The sequence below is a fragment of the Clupea harengus genome, chromosome 9, assembly GCF_900700415.2.
Source record: "Clupea harengus chromosome 9, Ch_v2.0.2, whole genome shotgun sequence".
Lineage (NCBI taxonomy): Eukaryota > Metazoa > Chordata > Actinopteri > Clupeiformes > Clupeidae > Clupea > Clupea harengus.
Genome location: NC_045160.1, coordinates 20,193,692 through 20,210,050, shown reverse-complemented (window position 1 = coordinate 20,210,050; position 16,359 = coordinate 20,193,692). Strand labels below are relative to the sequence as shown.

Genomic DNA, 16,359 nt, shown 5'->3' with positions numbered 1-16,359 from the left:
AACAAGCTAGTCAAGTGTCAATCCAGTAAAAAAAAAAAAAAGCAGCAATGCAATAAAAGAGCCGATGCTTGTTTTAATCCAGCCTAACAATCAAAACCGTCACACTATGACACTCCACGACACTGAGCCTTTTTGACACTCTCCCAGGGTCTCTTCAATGTGTATGTCTCCTCTCTCACCCTTCTCCATTTCTCCTGTCTTTTCAACCACTCTTAACCCCTATCTCCATCTGTCTCTCTCTCTCTATCTATCTATCTCTCCCTTCTTCTTCTCCTTCATTCCCCAGACTCCCTCTTCCTCTCTCTCTCCCTCCCTCCCTCCCTTCTTCCCTCACTCACTCTCTGCCCTCTCTCCTCTGTGTGCAGGAGAAATAAAGCAGTTCTCGGAGAAGTGACCCGCCTCTGTGTACAAAACACGACAGTGCCGATGACCACAACAGCAGAGAGAGAGAGAGAGAGAGCACACAAACAGGATGTGGAACGAGTGGCGCTTCTCTTGACCCCGACCGTGCTAAACACGCCTCGACTAAACACACCACGCCGGCGTGCCACTGGACCGGCCTGCTAAGTAACCCCCGGTGACGTGATGCGATTGGACGGCGGTGGACTGAGGACTGTGACTAACCCTGGAAAGCGATGCCATTGGCCCAGACCAAGGATGGTGAGTCAGTGTGCACAGGAAGAACGCAGAGACAGAGTGATGTGCGTGGGCGTAGAACGGGGGCAAGAAAGATAGCAAGACAGAGAGAAGGAAAGAGAGACAGAGACAGGGGGAGGGGGAGAGGGAAGGAGAGTCACACAAACATGTTGAGAAGTATATAGACATGTAGAGAGGTATGAGAATGTGTCCATCTCAGGAATTTCCATCTATCCAAACATGGCACTTATATGTATGTGTGTGTGTGTGTGTGTGTTGGGGGAGTCAGAGTTCAATTCGGACAAGAACAAAATAGGTTTTTCTAATTTTTTAGTCTCGAGGGGATTCTTTACAAAATGGTCACCAGCCTGTTTTTACAATTCTGTTGTACGGAAGAAGAAAAAAGCCACGCTTCATCTCCTTCATGTGACCTCTGGTAGCCTACTCATTTCCTGATTGCCCAATCCAAACTCATAGCAATAGCCTCTGTGAGGTCATGAGCCGGCGCCACAGGAGAGCACAGCACAGCCCAGCAGAGGAGAGGAGAGGTCGAATGCTGGCGGCTCACCTGGACCTGGGAGTTGGGATCCACGGGCTGCAGGGTGAACCAGTTCTCCTTGCCACTGATCTTACTGAGATCTTCTTTCCTTATCGACACTTTACCTGGAATCAGACAAACACACACACACACACACACACACACACACACACACACACACACACACACAGACAAACGCACACACACAATAAAAGAGTATTAGTCTTTCATTACTTACTATTTCAATTTCTGTTTTCTTTGTGTAGTCTTGATTTCTTTGTGTAGTATTGATATCTTGATGATACATTAAAAAGACAGTCAAGAAAGTCTACTGCAATGCATTATTAAATAAATGTAATGTATTATGCATACATATGATATAAATATGATGTATGAAGTATTTCTTGCGGTGAAATTGGCCTGTAGCTTAAGTATGGTGGTGATCTCTCCGAGAGGCATCTACTAACTGCTATTCAGTTCACCACTATGCTGTATGATGCTTCCGCATGTGCAAGATGGACGATTGACTACAGGGAACAACCACTGATCAGACAAGCCACTGAGGAGACCTCCTTCGTATTTGTAATGTGTTGTTTTCTTTTAGCGTCTGAGAAGAAAAAAAAGACAGACAGACACACACACACACACACACACACACACACACACACACACACACACACACACACACACACACACACACACACACACACACACACACACAGTCTGGCACTCTGAGTGACTCACACACCCACTCACCTACTGGCAGATCCCTTTGAAAAACGCTCTTGAAGTAAACATAGAAGGACAGACACTGAAATGGCCGAGGGATTTCAAAGTAAAAGTCCTCTCCATAGAACGGGCTGGAAGAGACCAGACAAAACATGGGAAAGAAGAGCGTGAAAAATGCGGTCCTCTCTTCAAACAACAACAACAATAACAACAATAACAATAACAACTGTAAAAATGCAGCAGTTGTTGGGGAAATGCTGAAGCTTTGGAGATCAGATACAGTGGTGGTGTCATGGTGGTGTTGTGGCTGAATTAGAGATAGTTCACAGAAAAAGATGTTTCTCCCTCTCTCTTTAGTGGAGGTGTTGTAGTTGGGGTATTGTCCTTCATCCATATGATGGTTCAATAAAGGGGTTTTACAGATCAAAGTCTCTCTCGCTCCCTCTCTCCCCTTCAGAATTGGATGTGATGACCGGGAACTGGCTGACCTGTGGCCACTAGCCAGGCTGCTACTATCACCTGACTGGCTTCTTCTTTGGTTCTGTAAGGTTCTGCTTGTTGTAGCCCCAGTGCACCTGGAATGAAGCATTTCAGAGTGCAACGGACCAGACTGCTGGTGCACTCAGTTCATCAGAGGAGTGTGCTGTGCTGAAACGTGGCCATTTTGAGTCAGGTTTGCAGAAGTCTGACGCGTATGAATGTGTGTTAGTGCCACTCATGCGCTTACCAACAAAAGGGCATGTCCAAAACAACACAGAAGACTTTTTCTGGAAGTAATGTTATTTGGAGCTCCCCCCCCCCAAATACACACACACACACACACACACACACACACACACACATCCTTCAACTCTATCAGCCGGAAACTCACTTACACATACAAACACAAACACACACACACACAAACACACACACACACACACACACACACACACACACACACACACACACAGACAAGGGTCAAGGCCCCCGCACTGATGTGCAAAGATACACTCAAGCAATCAAGCACAAGCATGCATGCATGCATGCACACACACACATACATACACACACACACATACACACACACACACTTGGCTTGCCCAATGTTATGAAGCAGAGACAGGCAGAACCACTTGACCCAGAATGTTTTTTGAGATTTGAAAATCACAGGCAAAGCGAGAGGCAGTACTGACCTTGACATTCTATGGTGAAGAGAGGGGAAAGGACAGGACGGAAGGAGGAAAACAGAGGGGGAAAAAGAACACACACTTCAACGTTCAACTCTAGACAACTCCATATGCATGAGGGGGATATGCTAATAAAAAAAATTAATACATAAATGAAATAAAAATCACTGAAAACAACAGAAATCATCAAACAAAACAACAAGAGAAAAGAGAGCGAAACGACAAGGTGAGAGAGAGAGAGAGAAAAAAAAGCTACGGACGAACGAAGAAGGCGATGGTGAGGGAGAAAGGCAGGGGAACATGCGTGGGTGGACATACTTCCTCACAGAGAGCGAAAGAGAGCCCTTTGAACACATTTATGAGAGAGAGAGAGAGAAAACAGTTGTGAAATACCTAAAGAAGGGAAGCCTTGAGTTGAGAGTGAGTATGAGAGTTTGAATTCATGTGTGTGAGTGGGTTTGGGTTTGGGTGTGTGTGTGTGTGTGTGTGTGTTCAATCTGTTAGGGGATGAGGCAGACAACAGAAGATTAAATATCCTTTTGCTTAAACACATTTTTAGCGAAAGGAAATTTCCTCATTTCAGGTTACACTCTTGACTATGTCAGCCTGAATGTGTGTGTGTGTGTGTGTGTGTGTGTGTGTGTGTGTGTGTGTGTGTGTGTGTGTGTGTGTGTGTGTGTGTGAGATAGAGAGGGTGAGTATGATTATACATGTGCACAGGTTTGTGGGTGTTTTTAAGAGAGAGAAAGAGTGTGCGGGCACGTATGTGTTTTTTTTTTTAAGTGGCCAACCTTAAGGTTTTCTCGAACACTTTTGTGCGGAACACCTCCTCTTGGTCCAGACTGATGGTGCAGAAGGTGGAGACGTCGCGGAGTCGCGTCGGCCCTGAGCCCGGGCCCAAGTTCTTCGCTTCACCTACACCAAACAAACAATGACCTTTTCAGCACACCGTCACCCATCACACAGCAACACATTTCCCTGTACAGATATTACTGTCATAAAGACATCATTGTCTTGTTATCAATCCATACACAAACATCAACAAAAAGCTGGAAAAGAAAAAAAGGTCTGAAATGTCACAAAAAAAAAAGACAAATGAAAAAGACACTGTTTTGCTGTGATTGGCTGCAAAGACTGCTGCTGATCACGCTATGAACAAAATAAAACAAGAGCTCATCTTAATGTCTGGCATCACTCAAAGGCAGTCATTCAATGTCCATCTGCTATGCTGATTTAGTGGTAAGGTATTTACGCCTCTGACAGTAGTGTCTAACCCCATACCAGATCTTTAGCCTTCACTGAACCAAGCTAATAACATCTCTTGATGACCTTTCTTTAAGCATCAACGGAACACACATCGCAAAGCCACATTTCCGCAATGTAGAGCGACCTGCCAAATGCAGTGCAGTTCAGGGCGTAGCCTAAACCTGCTCTCCACCAATCTCTCATGGAACTGGATTTTGTAATCCTCTACCTGGTGACCCGTTAGAGGTAAGGACATTGGGGTCGATCAGTCAGTCAGGCATGACTCTCTGCACCAGGCTATCATGCGTGATCGCAACACAAATACAGGCAGGCCTTCACTTTCAGCAACTCTTTCAACATTGAGACCACAAACAGGCCACAAGAGGTCTTAATGCCACTTGACAGAAGGCTCTTATATTATAACAGCCTATAAACCACTCAAATCACTTCCTGTATTTACATTATTATGTAACAGATATTTAAAGTTAACAGCGGCTTTAGGTAGAACTATGATATGAGAACTATGATACTATGGATTTTTTTTCTTCACAAAAAATGACCTAGGGCCACTCATTGTGCATGTGATAGACAAAAGCGCTATCTGTAGTGAGTACACTGATTCTGTGACATAAACCAGGACTTGGATGAGCCTTTGTGCATTATAGGGTTTAGAGACTGAATAAGAAGTCTGTTGTGTCTGTGAGACTGTGATCTAGTAACCTGATATCCAGTATAACAGCACGTTTGTGCATTGCTGGTTTTATACGCCAGAAGACATTTTTCATTACTCCAATATCATCTAAACACAACAACACTTCCCAGATCTATTTTATCATATTAAATATGTTTGGTTTCATTAGCTTTCATTGATGATGGCAAGCGTCGTTGACTGTCTCCGGAGTTAACCATCTGCTTTTTATCACACACAGTGCCTATCGCCATGGCTCCCTTATATCTGCCAGACCATGTCCGCACTGAAGACCATTCCCATTTGCTTTTCTAATCCGATCTTTCAATTCCAGCCTTGACTGTCCACACAGTCATTTGCGCGGGATCAGACTGGATCTGTGTGGTAAGGCAGTGTCTTCACCTTTCTGCTTTGCATCATTTCCTATAGCAATGAATCAGATGTGTGCGCACACATACACGCGCACACGCACAGTAGCAAGGTTCTGGCCAACTTCTCAGTATGGTAAGAGCAGTATGGTAAGAGCTGTTGACCCGATGACAGCACATATTAGGCAAGGGTACATGTAACACATAGGCTTATCGCCATAACCAAACAACATATTAGAAACTGCCATGTTGTGGATGTTGTTTTCACATCCTTTAGCGCTGTTCAGTGAGGGACGTGATCATATCAAAGTGGCCATGATGGGTAAAGTCATGTTTACACTCAGACCAGACCAACCCTCAGACCCACAAGAAGCCTAAATTAAATAAATATAGTCTACGTATGTGATCAGACTTATAATGCATGTCTATGTATGTGATCAGACTTATAATGCATGCCCCAAACTACAATCTGAACTATATTGTTCTTTTCTACTCTTGTCCGCCCATTCCAATAATTCACATTCCATTACTATCTGTAACTCAGTAGTTTGAAATTTACCATGAACTGTGCCCGTAGTTAACCAAGATAATAGGTATTTCACAGGCTGTATTTTTCCTTTAATGCGCAATAAGATTATATACATAAAATAAATATAATTCAAACCATAAAAGTTTAGGCTTAAATTGGCATTTTAGGCTTGAACGGTCTAGCTAATGTGTTTGAAATGACACAATAAAATATGTATAAACTATGTTTAATTTCAACAGCTACAAATAAAGCGTAATAGTTCCACATACTTGTTTAAAACAGACATAGTTGCGTTGACTGACACCAACGTTTGGAACTTTGGAGCTGTTCATGTGCCGGCTGCCGTATACTGGGAAAGAAATTCAACGGGAGCGGCGTCTTTCGATATGGCTCTGAAATGGCCCTGCTGCTTGCATGCAAATGTCCTTTCAAATAATTATTGTCTACTTTAACTATAAGTTGAGTTCATGGTGAACTTTTACCTTTCCTGAATGGATGGTTGCTGTGTATCTTGAGCCACGAGGCTCATGCACGCATTTTTAGTGCAAAGCGACAGTCTTTGTCCAATAGGGGCCTCCCGCGGGCCTTACACGCTGCAACGCAATCACACTTGCATCCTCTAGTTAAAACTGCTATGTCATGAGTCTGTATACAAATGGATTGGGTTCCTCAAAGTTCCACGGCAAACTTCACTTTGTCTCACGGCAAACTTCACTTTGTCTCACGGCTCACCGCTTGAGAACCATTGGCCTACACGATCGGATAAAAAGATTTTTGTGTGAGAAGCTTGGGAATCAAAATGCCATTTCTAAAAATCGAACAGCCACTTTAAACACAAAACTGATTTACAAATGTGTCTTGGAACAGTATCCCCTGCTGCTTGGGTTGAACTTAAACCCTGTTTAGCAACACCCGGGTTCATGCCTGTGTGGCTAGGGTGACTTGGGTTCCTTGGCGCTGGGTTGGTATGCAAGCACAAGGGCGAGTTCTACCGGCGCCAGACTGGGTGGACGGACAGACTGCCGTGGCGTGGCAACGTGAGCGGGGCGGATGCGGTCCTGACTTTGGTGGCTCGCTGGCGTAAGATGTGGTTTCAGACGTGAAGCGCTAACTTCCTCCCAGAACACCCCTGGCTTCCAGCGCGAGTCTGATTCAAAAGCCTGCACACTCAACAAAAAAAAGAGAGAGAAAAAAAAAAAAACACCAGAGAGTGCATAGCCTAGGCTGCGATGGATGTGTGCAGATGTCTCTGTACATCAAAATAATCTCGGTCACACACACACACACACACACACACACACACACACACACACACACACACACACACACACACACACACACACACACACTCTCTCTCTCTCTCTCTCTCAAATACTCACACTCCGTGTCAAGAGGGCGGATGCAGGCCAATCTAATCCTGGTCACATCATCTCCTCGATGTAATTTGACACACTTTCTGTTCATCCCTCAGCTGGGATTATTTTTCCTGGATGTGTAGGTCTCAGAGGTCCATGGGCCAGATTTACTCACCAAGCAATGCTCCCTCTCTCTCCGACACACACACACACACACACACTGACAGAACACACATAATATATGTGCATACACACACACTTACACTCACACACACACAAATTTGAATCTCCTGCAGAACACCTCTGCACATTCAAACAGGGAAGGAGCCTCATCTCCTCATAAGCAACACAGACCCTGAGGGCAGGCAGGAATGGTTGCCCAGAACTTCCTGTCGACGGTTTGTTGTTGTTTCCGTCTCAAGCACATGCTCCGATAGACAAACACCCGACACACACACACTCACACACACACACACACACACACACACACACACACACAGGAAGTGCACCCAGTGTCCTCGGAGAACTCTGATCGGATCTAAAGGTTCTTTATGACTCACCAGGGAACGGGAGAAGGTGAAGAGAAAAGAAGAATAACACCACTGCAGCACCCTTCCAAATCCAAATACACACACACACACACACACACACAAACAAACTGCCTACTCATCGTCCCTTGGGTCTGCAGCCCCTAACCTCCCAATCGCTCTCTTTTACACACACACACACACACAGGTGCTCTGTGAAGTGTGGGGCTGCGTACATTCTGCTTAGCAACGGAAGTGAAGTCAGACCACAGCCGTGTGTTGCTGGCAAACAACACCCAGAGCACAGAGCTCCCACAAGCCCCCGAGACCTCGCGCATTACATCCCTATAAACCGTCCATTGCTCTCTCTCGTCCTCTGCATCTCCCTAACCATCTCTCTAGAAACACACACACACACACACACACACACAACGGAAGCACACACACACACACACACACACACACACACACAGACACACAGACACACCGGAAGCACACACGCACGCACACACACACACACACACACGGGATCAGAAGCTGAAACAGAGAGGATGTGCCCAACACCCACTCTTCTTGCCCAGCCTGGGTCATTCAGTGGAATGGCTAAAGCTTAACCAGGAGCCTATGCAGCAAAGCAGAATTCATGAATGGGCAGCGTAAGGGGGTATGAATGGCTTGTGTGTGTGCGGATGTGTGTGTGAGAGAGAATGTACATGTGTGTATGTGACAGAGAATGTGTGCATGTGACAGTTAATATTTGTGTGACAGAGAATGTGTGACTGTGTGTGGGCACGTGTGTGTGTGTGTGTGTGTGTGTCGTGACCAGTCTAGCTTTCCGCTTCCATCTTCATCGTTCTCTGTTACCAGAGCAACCTGCACAGACAGGTCGCTCCTCTGAAGCGGAAAAAAGCCTAATTAATAGCAGCCAGTGATTCATTTCCTCTCCCCAGTTACTGAACCCTGCACACCTGGCCTCACCTGAGGTAACCCCCTGCAGAACCAGCCGAAATAAGGACAGGAGCCGTGCCAGCATGACTGTTCACTCTGACTCTTCATACCTACATGTATGAGTACGACTATGACTATTCACATCCATTATGACCACACAGTTGGCAAATTCACAACTACCATTGACTGTTAGCAATTACCTGTGTATGTGTGTGTCTCTGTGTCTCTCTCTGTGTGTGTGTGTGTGTGTATACATTTGCAATTGGTGTACAAATCTGTGCTAATCCATGCCTATACATTAGTGTGGAAGTGAAGAAATGTGTATGTGGGCGTGAACGCTTGACAGTAGCGTGTCTCTATGCCGCTCTCTCTCTCTGCGCGCATGCGTGTGTGTGTATGTATGTATGTGTTCGTGTGTGTGTGTGTGTGTGTGTGCATGTGTGTTTGTGTGTGCGTGTGTGTTTGTGTGTGCGTGTGTGTTTGTGTGTGCGTGTGTCTGTATGTGTGTGTAAGCAGGCATACGGCTCAGCTCTTTAAAGAGCTATTAATATGCGTAATCCCGGAGAGGTGGCTGGGAAACCTATAGGAAATCCTGAGCTTCCGTTAAGCTTCCGCCCGCCTGACCTGCCAACTGCTCCAACCTCCAGCCCGCCCGGTGTCACACAGCACAGCACAGCACAGCACAGCACAACCCAGTCGGCACAGTGCAGTGGTCCTCAGGGCTGTCCACATCACCCTGGAAACGTGTCTCAAATGGCAGAGGTGAAAGGTCAAATGCCATTCATGCTCTGCCCACATCCAAAGCAGCATACAGCACCCTATGACCCCTGTAATATATAGCCTACTTGGTGCTTAATTCTGTGATTATATTTGTTGCATGCAATGAAATCAGGCTTCTGTCCCTCCATAACGCTCCAACACTGCTGTGGTTTTAGCCTCAGTAAACAATCTGCCCATGAGAGAGAGAGAAAGGATGTATTCTTCTAATGCTGTGCAAACGGCACCGACAGTGTACAGTTTCCTTGGCAGTAGTGAATGAAGACATTTGAATACTGACTCTTGAAGATCAAATAACCTACAGAAAAAAAAAAACTGTGCAGAAATTGGAGAGAAAATTATTTCACATGCAAGCAGGTGCAAGACACACTGCCGAGAAAATCGACTAGCCACATAATAGCCTATATTATTTCAACATTTCTGCAGCTAAATATTGTGCATTCACCTTTTTTCTTTTCAGTACAGGACTTAAAGCCTGTTTGTTTGTGTTCATCTAGTGTCAACAAATCAGGACAACAGCAAATTGTTGTGCTGCGCAGTTTAATTGAGCATGGCCGTTTTGAGGAAGGGTCCCATGATGAGTTCGTTTCATCTCATCTGATAGGTCAGCTGCTCAGAATTGTACTGACCTTTTCAATATCGTTGGAAAGACTCGGACATCCAGGATTGACAATGGGCTATTTATACATTTGTTTTGCAGATTTCTTTCGGAGATAATGAAAATGGCCTGAATGGATGACTGGAAACATTAATGAGATAGTCTTTACTGGAAACGGGGGCAACCCCTTGCACGGTCAAAGCGGTTGAAGGGGTTTCACATTAGCCTAAATAAGAGGTACAGAAGTCAGCCTAAATAAGATTTGGTGCAGTGAAAATCTTCAGGCCTGTGAAAGTGAGATGGGCTGCTATGCCACACCCAATGGATGCTAGAGGAACTGGATGTGAACATGAGTGCTTAGTCTTCAACATCTGTGCAATGATAAACTGATACAGGATAGAAATGGACTGCTCTTTAAATATATTTTGGTGTTTTGGTGTGTGTGTGTGTGTGTGTGTTTGGTGTGTGTTTGTCAGTCCGTCTGTCACCGCAGTACCACTTGATACTACCACGACAATCAAACTAGAATCACATCCATCACATGCAACACTGGACTAGATTAGCGGCAGCAACATGGCTTACATGTCAGTAGGCACAGGCATAGGATACATTCCCTGATGGATGAGACACATTGAGAGCGGTCAGAGTATGTACACCGGCCGACCTGGGGTGGTGCTAATCACAAAGGACATCTCCTTTAAACTTAAACTCTACACATTACTTCTCCAGTGATGTGCTGCTCTTCCTTTGCGCTGGAGAGAGAGAGAGGGAGGGAGGGAGAGAGTGAGCAAGGACTTCTATCAGCAGCAAGAGGAAGAGGCCCGTTTCGTAAGAGGTCCTGCTGCTACACAGAAGCCTGTGGTGGTAGTTCCTCTAAATGCTCCAGTTTCCTCAGAGCTCATTGATGCGTGCCACTGAAACAGGTTGTACATTGCCAGAGACCTCCCGATTCAGTATTACAATGATATTAGTTGTCGATTCAATACATATTGCGATTTGTAAAATACTTTGATTCTGTATTGTGATTCAATGTTACAATACATTTAATATATTTAACTTTTTGTTTTAAACTGAATCCGGCTTAGAAATGTGAATTGGGGAAATGTTGTGTCTACAAAGTAGGGGTGTAGGAAAAGTTGCATCTACAATAGTATAGCACATATCAGGTATTTTTTTTATAATAATAATAAATAATTGATTTTTCAAAACTGTGATGTTTTTGTGTCAAGAATCATGATCTGTACCTGAATCATTTTTCTTACACCCCTCACTTTCTTCCCAGCTTCAGTCAACTTTTGGTTTGTGAACGCTTACTCACACCTGTGTGTCACACCTGCATCTGGTGTCAGCATGTATATAACTCTGTTTGTGTAAAGGAGACACCGTCAGAATCAAAGAACAAAATATTTGGCTTTGAAAGTAACCTGTAAGACTTGCATTAAAATGAGACAAAATAAAGATTGTATATCTTGCAGCCTATAACTTGTGTATAACAAGTGATTTCCTGAACACCTGATTTACTCAATATTTCTGATTTCCTTTCACAGCCAGACAATATATGAATACCAGAAAAGAAAAAAAACTTGAGCCCCTTTTGAACAATCATAGCCCCACTACTAAAAAGTGCTAGTTTTCTGTTCAAGTTTTGTAAAATGTCATAAACATGACTCGCACTGGGATCACAGCTGTTCACCAAGCAGGTTAAATTAGCATGTGAAATACATGATCATTTTCAATATATTCTGATGTACATTTCATCAGTCAGCAAAACGACATTAACTGGAAAGAATCGTAATGCAATCTGACTTTTGTTTGTACTGACTACAGGCATCTAGGCCTAGCCCTACAATGACAATGCTGTCCTAATTGTTGAATGATGCCAGACGAACAAAAACAGCAAATGCAAATGAAGGCCGAACAAATGAAGCAGCATCCAGGCGCACATGGTGGACAAACATTTTCATAAATTGGCTCACGCTTGAGTGGCCGTGCCGTTGTTGCCAGCATCCTGTCAAAACCTCATTCAGCTGCGCACATTCAAAACTTGTGGTTGACTTGGCAGCACTGACGCAAAAATTAATTTGCCTAGAAAACAGTGAACCTAGAAAATGCTTTTTTTTTTTTTTTTTAATGGAGATTATATGAAGGGAGGGGGGGGGGGGGGGCACGTACATCCCTCGGTTCACAGCACCCCAATTCTGAAGTATCCATGCATGTCACGCAAAACATCCTATGTGCCTGCCCTTCTCCTTTTGTGTTTCTGGTGAAGCGTTGTCAGTGTTTTGTGCAAACAACACACCAACAGCAGTATTCCCTGCTCTGCACACTGACATGCTGGACTTCCACAAAAAAGAAAACAAAAAACATCCTTTTGGCAAAAGAAAACAGAGGGTGCCAAGGATCGGGCCAGGTGTCCACAGTCAAGTCGTACCATTTGTCTTTAAACAGAGGGGATAGGGCAATGGCAGGACATTTCCACACAGGTGAATGCTCATGCTAGGCCAGTGTTACCCAACACACTCCGGTAAAAAATAACCTTAGCCAACCAAAAACATGTGAGTCTTCCTCAGAAAATCCTGAAAATAGGCATTTGGATATTACTTTCTTTTTTGGCTACTAAATTAACAAACTAAGGTTTCAGTTTACTGATGAGCACTGGGGACATACCACAACATCGGCAAACAACAGTGAATATGTACCAAGCCAGATACAGCGCCGAACAATTAATCAACTGCAAAATGTGTGGCTCTGACCAGATAGCTTAAAAAGCTGTGTGTAGCCTATGCGTGTACATTTTCCAAAAGAAAATACCATGACAAAGCTGATATCACCAACATGGTTTCTTGTTCTTCAATTTAGCAGTACTACCTCTATTTGCTCTGACAACTGTAGACCAATCATTGCCAAGAACGATTTGATTTTTCCCTAAACCAAAGTGAAGTACATTAAAAAAGACATAGAAAAGAAAGCAACATCGTTTATGATGCAGAGTTTACAAGACCAGCCAGCCTAGCTAAATGAAGGGTCAGCTACAGTTGATGTTTATCAACTTTGAAGAGATCTCAGGACATTTTTTTTTTTTTTTTTTTTAATAGTCAATGAATTAAATCACCTTAAACTTCAACCTGAACTGCACCACAACCTCTTTGACTTCTGCCTTCAGCTTCCAAAGCCACAGAATGACAAATGTCACAGGACAGTGCTTTAATGCCACAGGTGCTAAGCTTTTGACATTACTCTTTGGTCAACAGTAACTGGGTTAAATGTAACTCATTTTTCTACACTGACGTGTTTGCTTGAGAACTGATAGTTACTTCAATGCCGGAAAGCCCGTAGCAGTGATGGTTAACCAAAAATGAAGCGCGACAGGACACGGTGTTTAGGAAGCCAGTTGAGGAGGCACTTGGGAAACCCACTGGGATTGTACTGTAAATTAATCACCTCTATTATAGTCCTTTAATACGAGCCGTTGTTTAATGGACTGGGATGAGTGCGGGTTTGTTTGTAAACTCTGAGGAACCATTGATAAAACTGGATAAATAATCCTTTGTGTTGCAGCGAGAGAACCGTTCTTAGAGCAACCGGAGTTTTACACCAAATGTTAAGAGAGGACTCCAAAGTAGAATTTTTTTTACGGGACTTAAAAGCAGTTATGTGGGGTTTGGGGTCAAAATGATTATATAATTATATAATATAGATGTTGAGACAAAATAACCCCGGGTCAATAGTAATCACTTTTGAAACTGTCGAACTGGTCGAAGATTGGGAAAAGTACTTTTTCGTTGTAGCTGGAGACACTGAAAACAGTTTACAATGTCCAGCTATTGACCGCTACAAATTCAGACAATTCGTGTAGCCATAATCAATTCACTATTATAACATGTTTTATGTTTTTCTGAAGTTTAAAGTTTGCATTACACTGTGCACAGCGACACAACATTCTCTGCTGAATTGTAATAAATTGGTAATCTAACCACGTATTGTCAACACTTCCTACAATACCGTCAGTATGCCATTTATACCTCTACTTCAGTATGCTTCAAGTTACTACACTTCAAGTTAACCAGCTAGAGGTAGTTTAACTGCTGTGATAGCTACCCAAATAAAAGCAGTGGCAGTTCGCATGAATACATCGGTCATTCGAGTTTACGGGATTAACAATGAAATCCCATCGCCCCTATTAGTTTCATAATATAACTGAGACAACTTCCTGCCACGAGCATTTCGCAAGTTTCGTTGAAAACTGAGTGCCTCAATCTAACCCGCATTTCACGTAAGTGTGATTCATTCACACAACTGTTAGCAGCGCCAGCTTGATCAAAGTAATAAAGAATGTAACGTGACACAGAATAGTGACAGGGGCACCCCGAATCTCAAAACCTTTGCAAACAAATTACAAACTGCCAAATAATTAGGCAGCCTCTGATAGCTAACTTGGTTAGCAATCTCATGTGTTGTGATTCGCGTTATAGGTAATATGACTAGCAAGCTAGCTAGGTAGTATAATAGCTTGCTAGCATTACATGGAACAGCGGCATGCTCGTTCAGATGTCTGTTTGTCTGAGTGGTAATTTAAAAAGTGTCCTCATCGAAAATAGACAGTAGTAGGCATCTAGTTACATGTTCACTAACGCTGCTAGAAAAGGCAATTTTGATTGGGAACGGAGTTATGTCATTCGCATTTAGTAACGTTAGCTAGTTAACAATGCTTCTCCTGCTTTAAGCAAGTAGAAGTGACTGAGTGTCTCTCTCTGTGTGTATGTGAGTGCGTGTGTGTTGATCGCACCGCGCCCCTCTTTTTCTTATGTCGATCACTTTTAATGCATTTTCTACTCTGAGACTTTGAACACAATCAAGCAGCTCGCGGGACTTACAGATCTTTCCCCGTAGGCTTTGTAAAATCCGAATTCTCGTGTCGTCTTCTTCCGCCATGGTTCAAGTTCTGTCTATATCTGTACAGTACATTCAACACTTAACTATCACATCCGTTTATGAATGCAAGCTGAGGTCCAGCCCACTGCAGCGTCACGACGAGCTCGATTGGCTAAAGCCACACGCTGACATCAGACGAAGGATTTGTGTGAATCGGCTCACGGGCACACAACTTCTCCAACAAACGGAAGCCCGGCCAGTGGATGGCTGGCGAAAGGGAAGATTACAATACCGCTTTGTAGTTATCCTCAGGTCATCACAAAATGACTGACGCGGCTTCAAACGATTCTGAAAAGTGTGTGTTGCCTCACTATACCATGCAGAATCCGCCTAGATGATTCAAATTGGCAAGTAAACGAGAGAAGGGGATTCCTGACGAGTAATGGACTGTGTCACAGTGTAACATGCAAGACAATAAAGATAGAAGATTAGAAGTCCAACCTCGATCTTGTCCCGATTCATCAGCTCACGTGATCATGAAAACCTTTTCAGTGTTGGTCTTTATTTGAATGCAGTTCAATGTAATGTAATTTAATAATTTGGCTGTAGGTTTTTAAGTGGGAAGTTGTAGCATAGGACATGTCATTCATTTGTATGGTTATAAGTTGGACTAGCCTACTGTACTGTCATGCAAGACGAAGCTTAGAAAAATATGTTATAATTTGCCCTACAACCGTTTTCTTATGTGTTTGTATTTTACATCTGTGAAAGATATCCGTCTCTTCTATGGGATTCTGCCATTCTGACCAGTGGTTTAGCTGTGTGTGTGTGTGTGTGTGTGTGTGTGTGTGTGTGTGTGTGTGTGTGTGTGTTCATGAGTTACATTATTCAAGAATATGTTCTCCCCTGATCTCATTCTCACAAAGCACATCCAGTGTATAGAAAAGCAGCCTTACAGTAGTTGCTAGGCCAAGGCTTCTGATGATAATGAGCAGTAGAGGTGTGACCGCTTGACTGCTCTATCAACACAGAATTATCATCTCTTTCTCAAAGATCAATTCTGGTTTTATTCTATTCTCTAGTTTTGTATATATGTATGTATGTATGTATGTATGTATGTATAAAATATTGTGTTTTTACCTATCTCTATCTATATGTTACAGGTCAGGCCATTTGACCACCAGCTCTTCTTGTGCCTTTGCTGACAGTCTCCCCAGGACGGGACCCAGATGTCAGTGGTAGGAAAATCGCATGAGTGGGAAAGGAATTGTGGGGTGGAACGGGAGTGTTCCTGAGCTTGGGATGCAAAGTGCAGAGAGGTTCATGTAAAGAATTTAGCTGATGGGAGATTGTCTTAGATATGGAGGAGGGGGAAACTGG

The 16,359-nt window shown here is 43.6% G+C and overlaps 1 protein-coding gene across 3 annotated transcripts in view; it reads right to left on the bottom strand.

The window, feature by feature from the left end:
• Positions 1-15,676, bottom strand: part of rasa2 (RAS p21 protein activator 2) — a 46,667-nt gene extending 30,991 nt beyond the window's left edge. Inside the window, exons 1-5 of one of the 3 annotated variants that reach the window (XM_031573801.2) lie at positions 14,982-15,676; positions 3,864-3,987; positions 3,079-3,087; positions 1,931-2,034; positions 1,205-1,299 (exon numbers count right to left, since the gene is read on the bottom strand). In XM_031573801.2, coding sequence (XP_031429661.1) covers positions 1,205-1,299; positions 1,931-2,034; positions 3,079-3,087; positions 3,864-3,987; positions 14,982-15,039 — 390 coding nt within the window. In that variant the 5' untranslated portion in view covers positions 15,040-15,676. The remainder of the gene's footprint in view (positions 1-1,204; positions 1,300-1,930; positions 2,035-3,078; positions 3,088-3,863; positions 3,988-14,981) is intronic. The other 2 variants (XM_031573800.2, XM_031573802.2) reach the window with 2 other exon arrangements.
• Between the last annotated feature and the right edge of the window lie 683 nt (positions 15,677-16,359).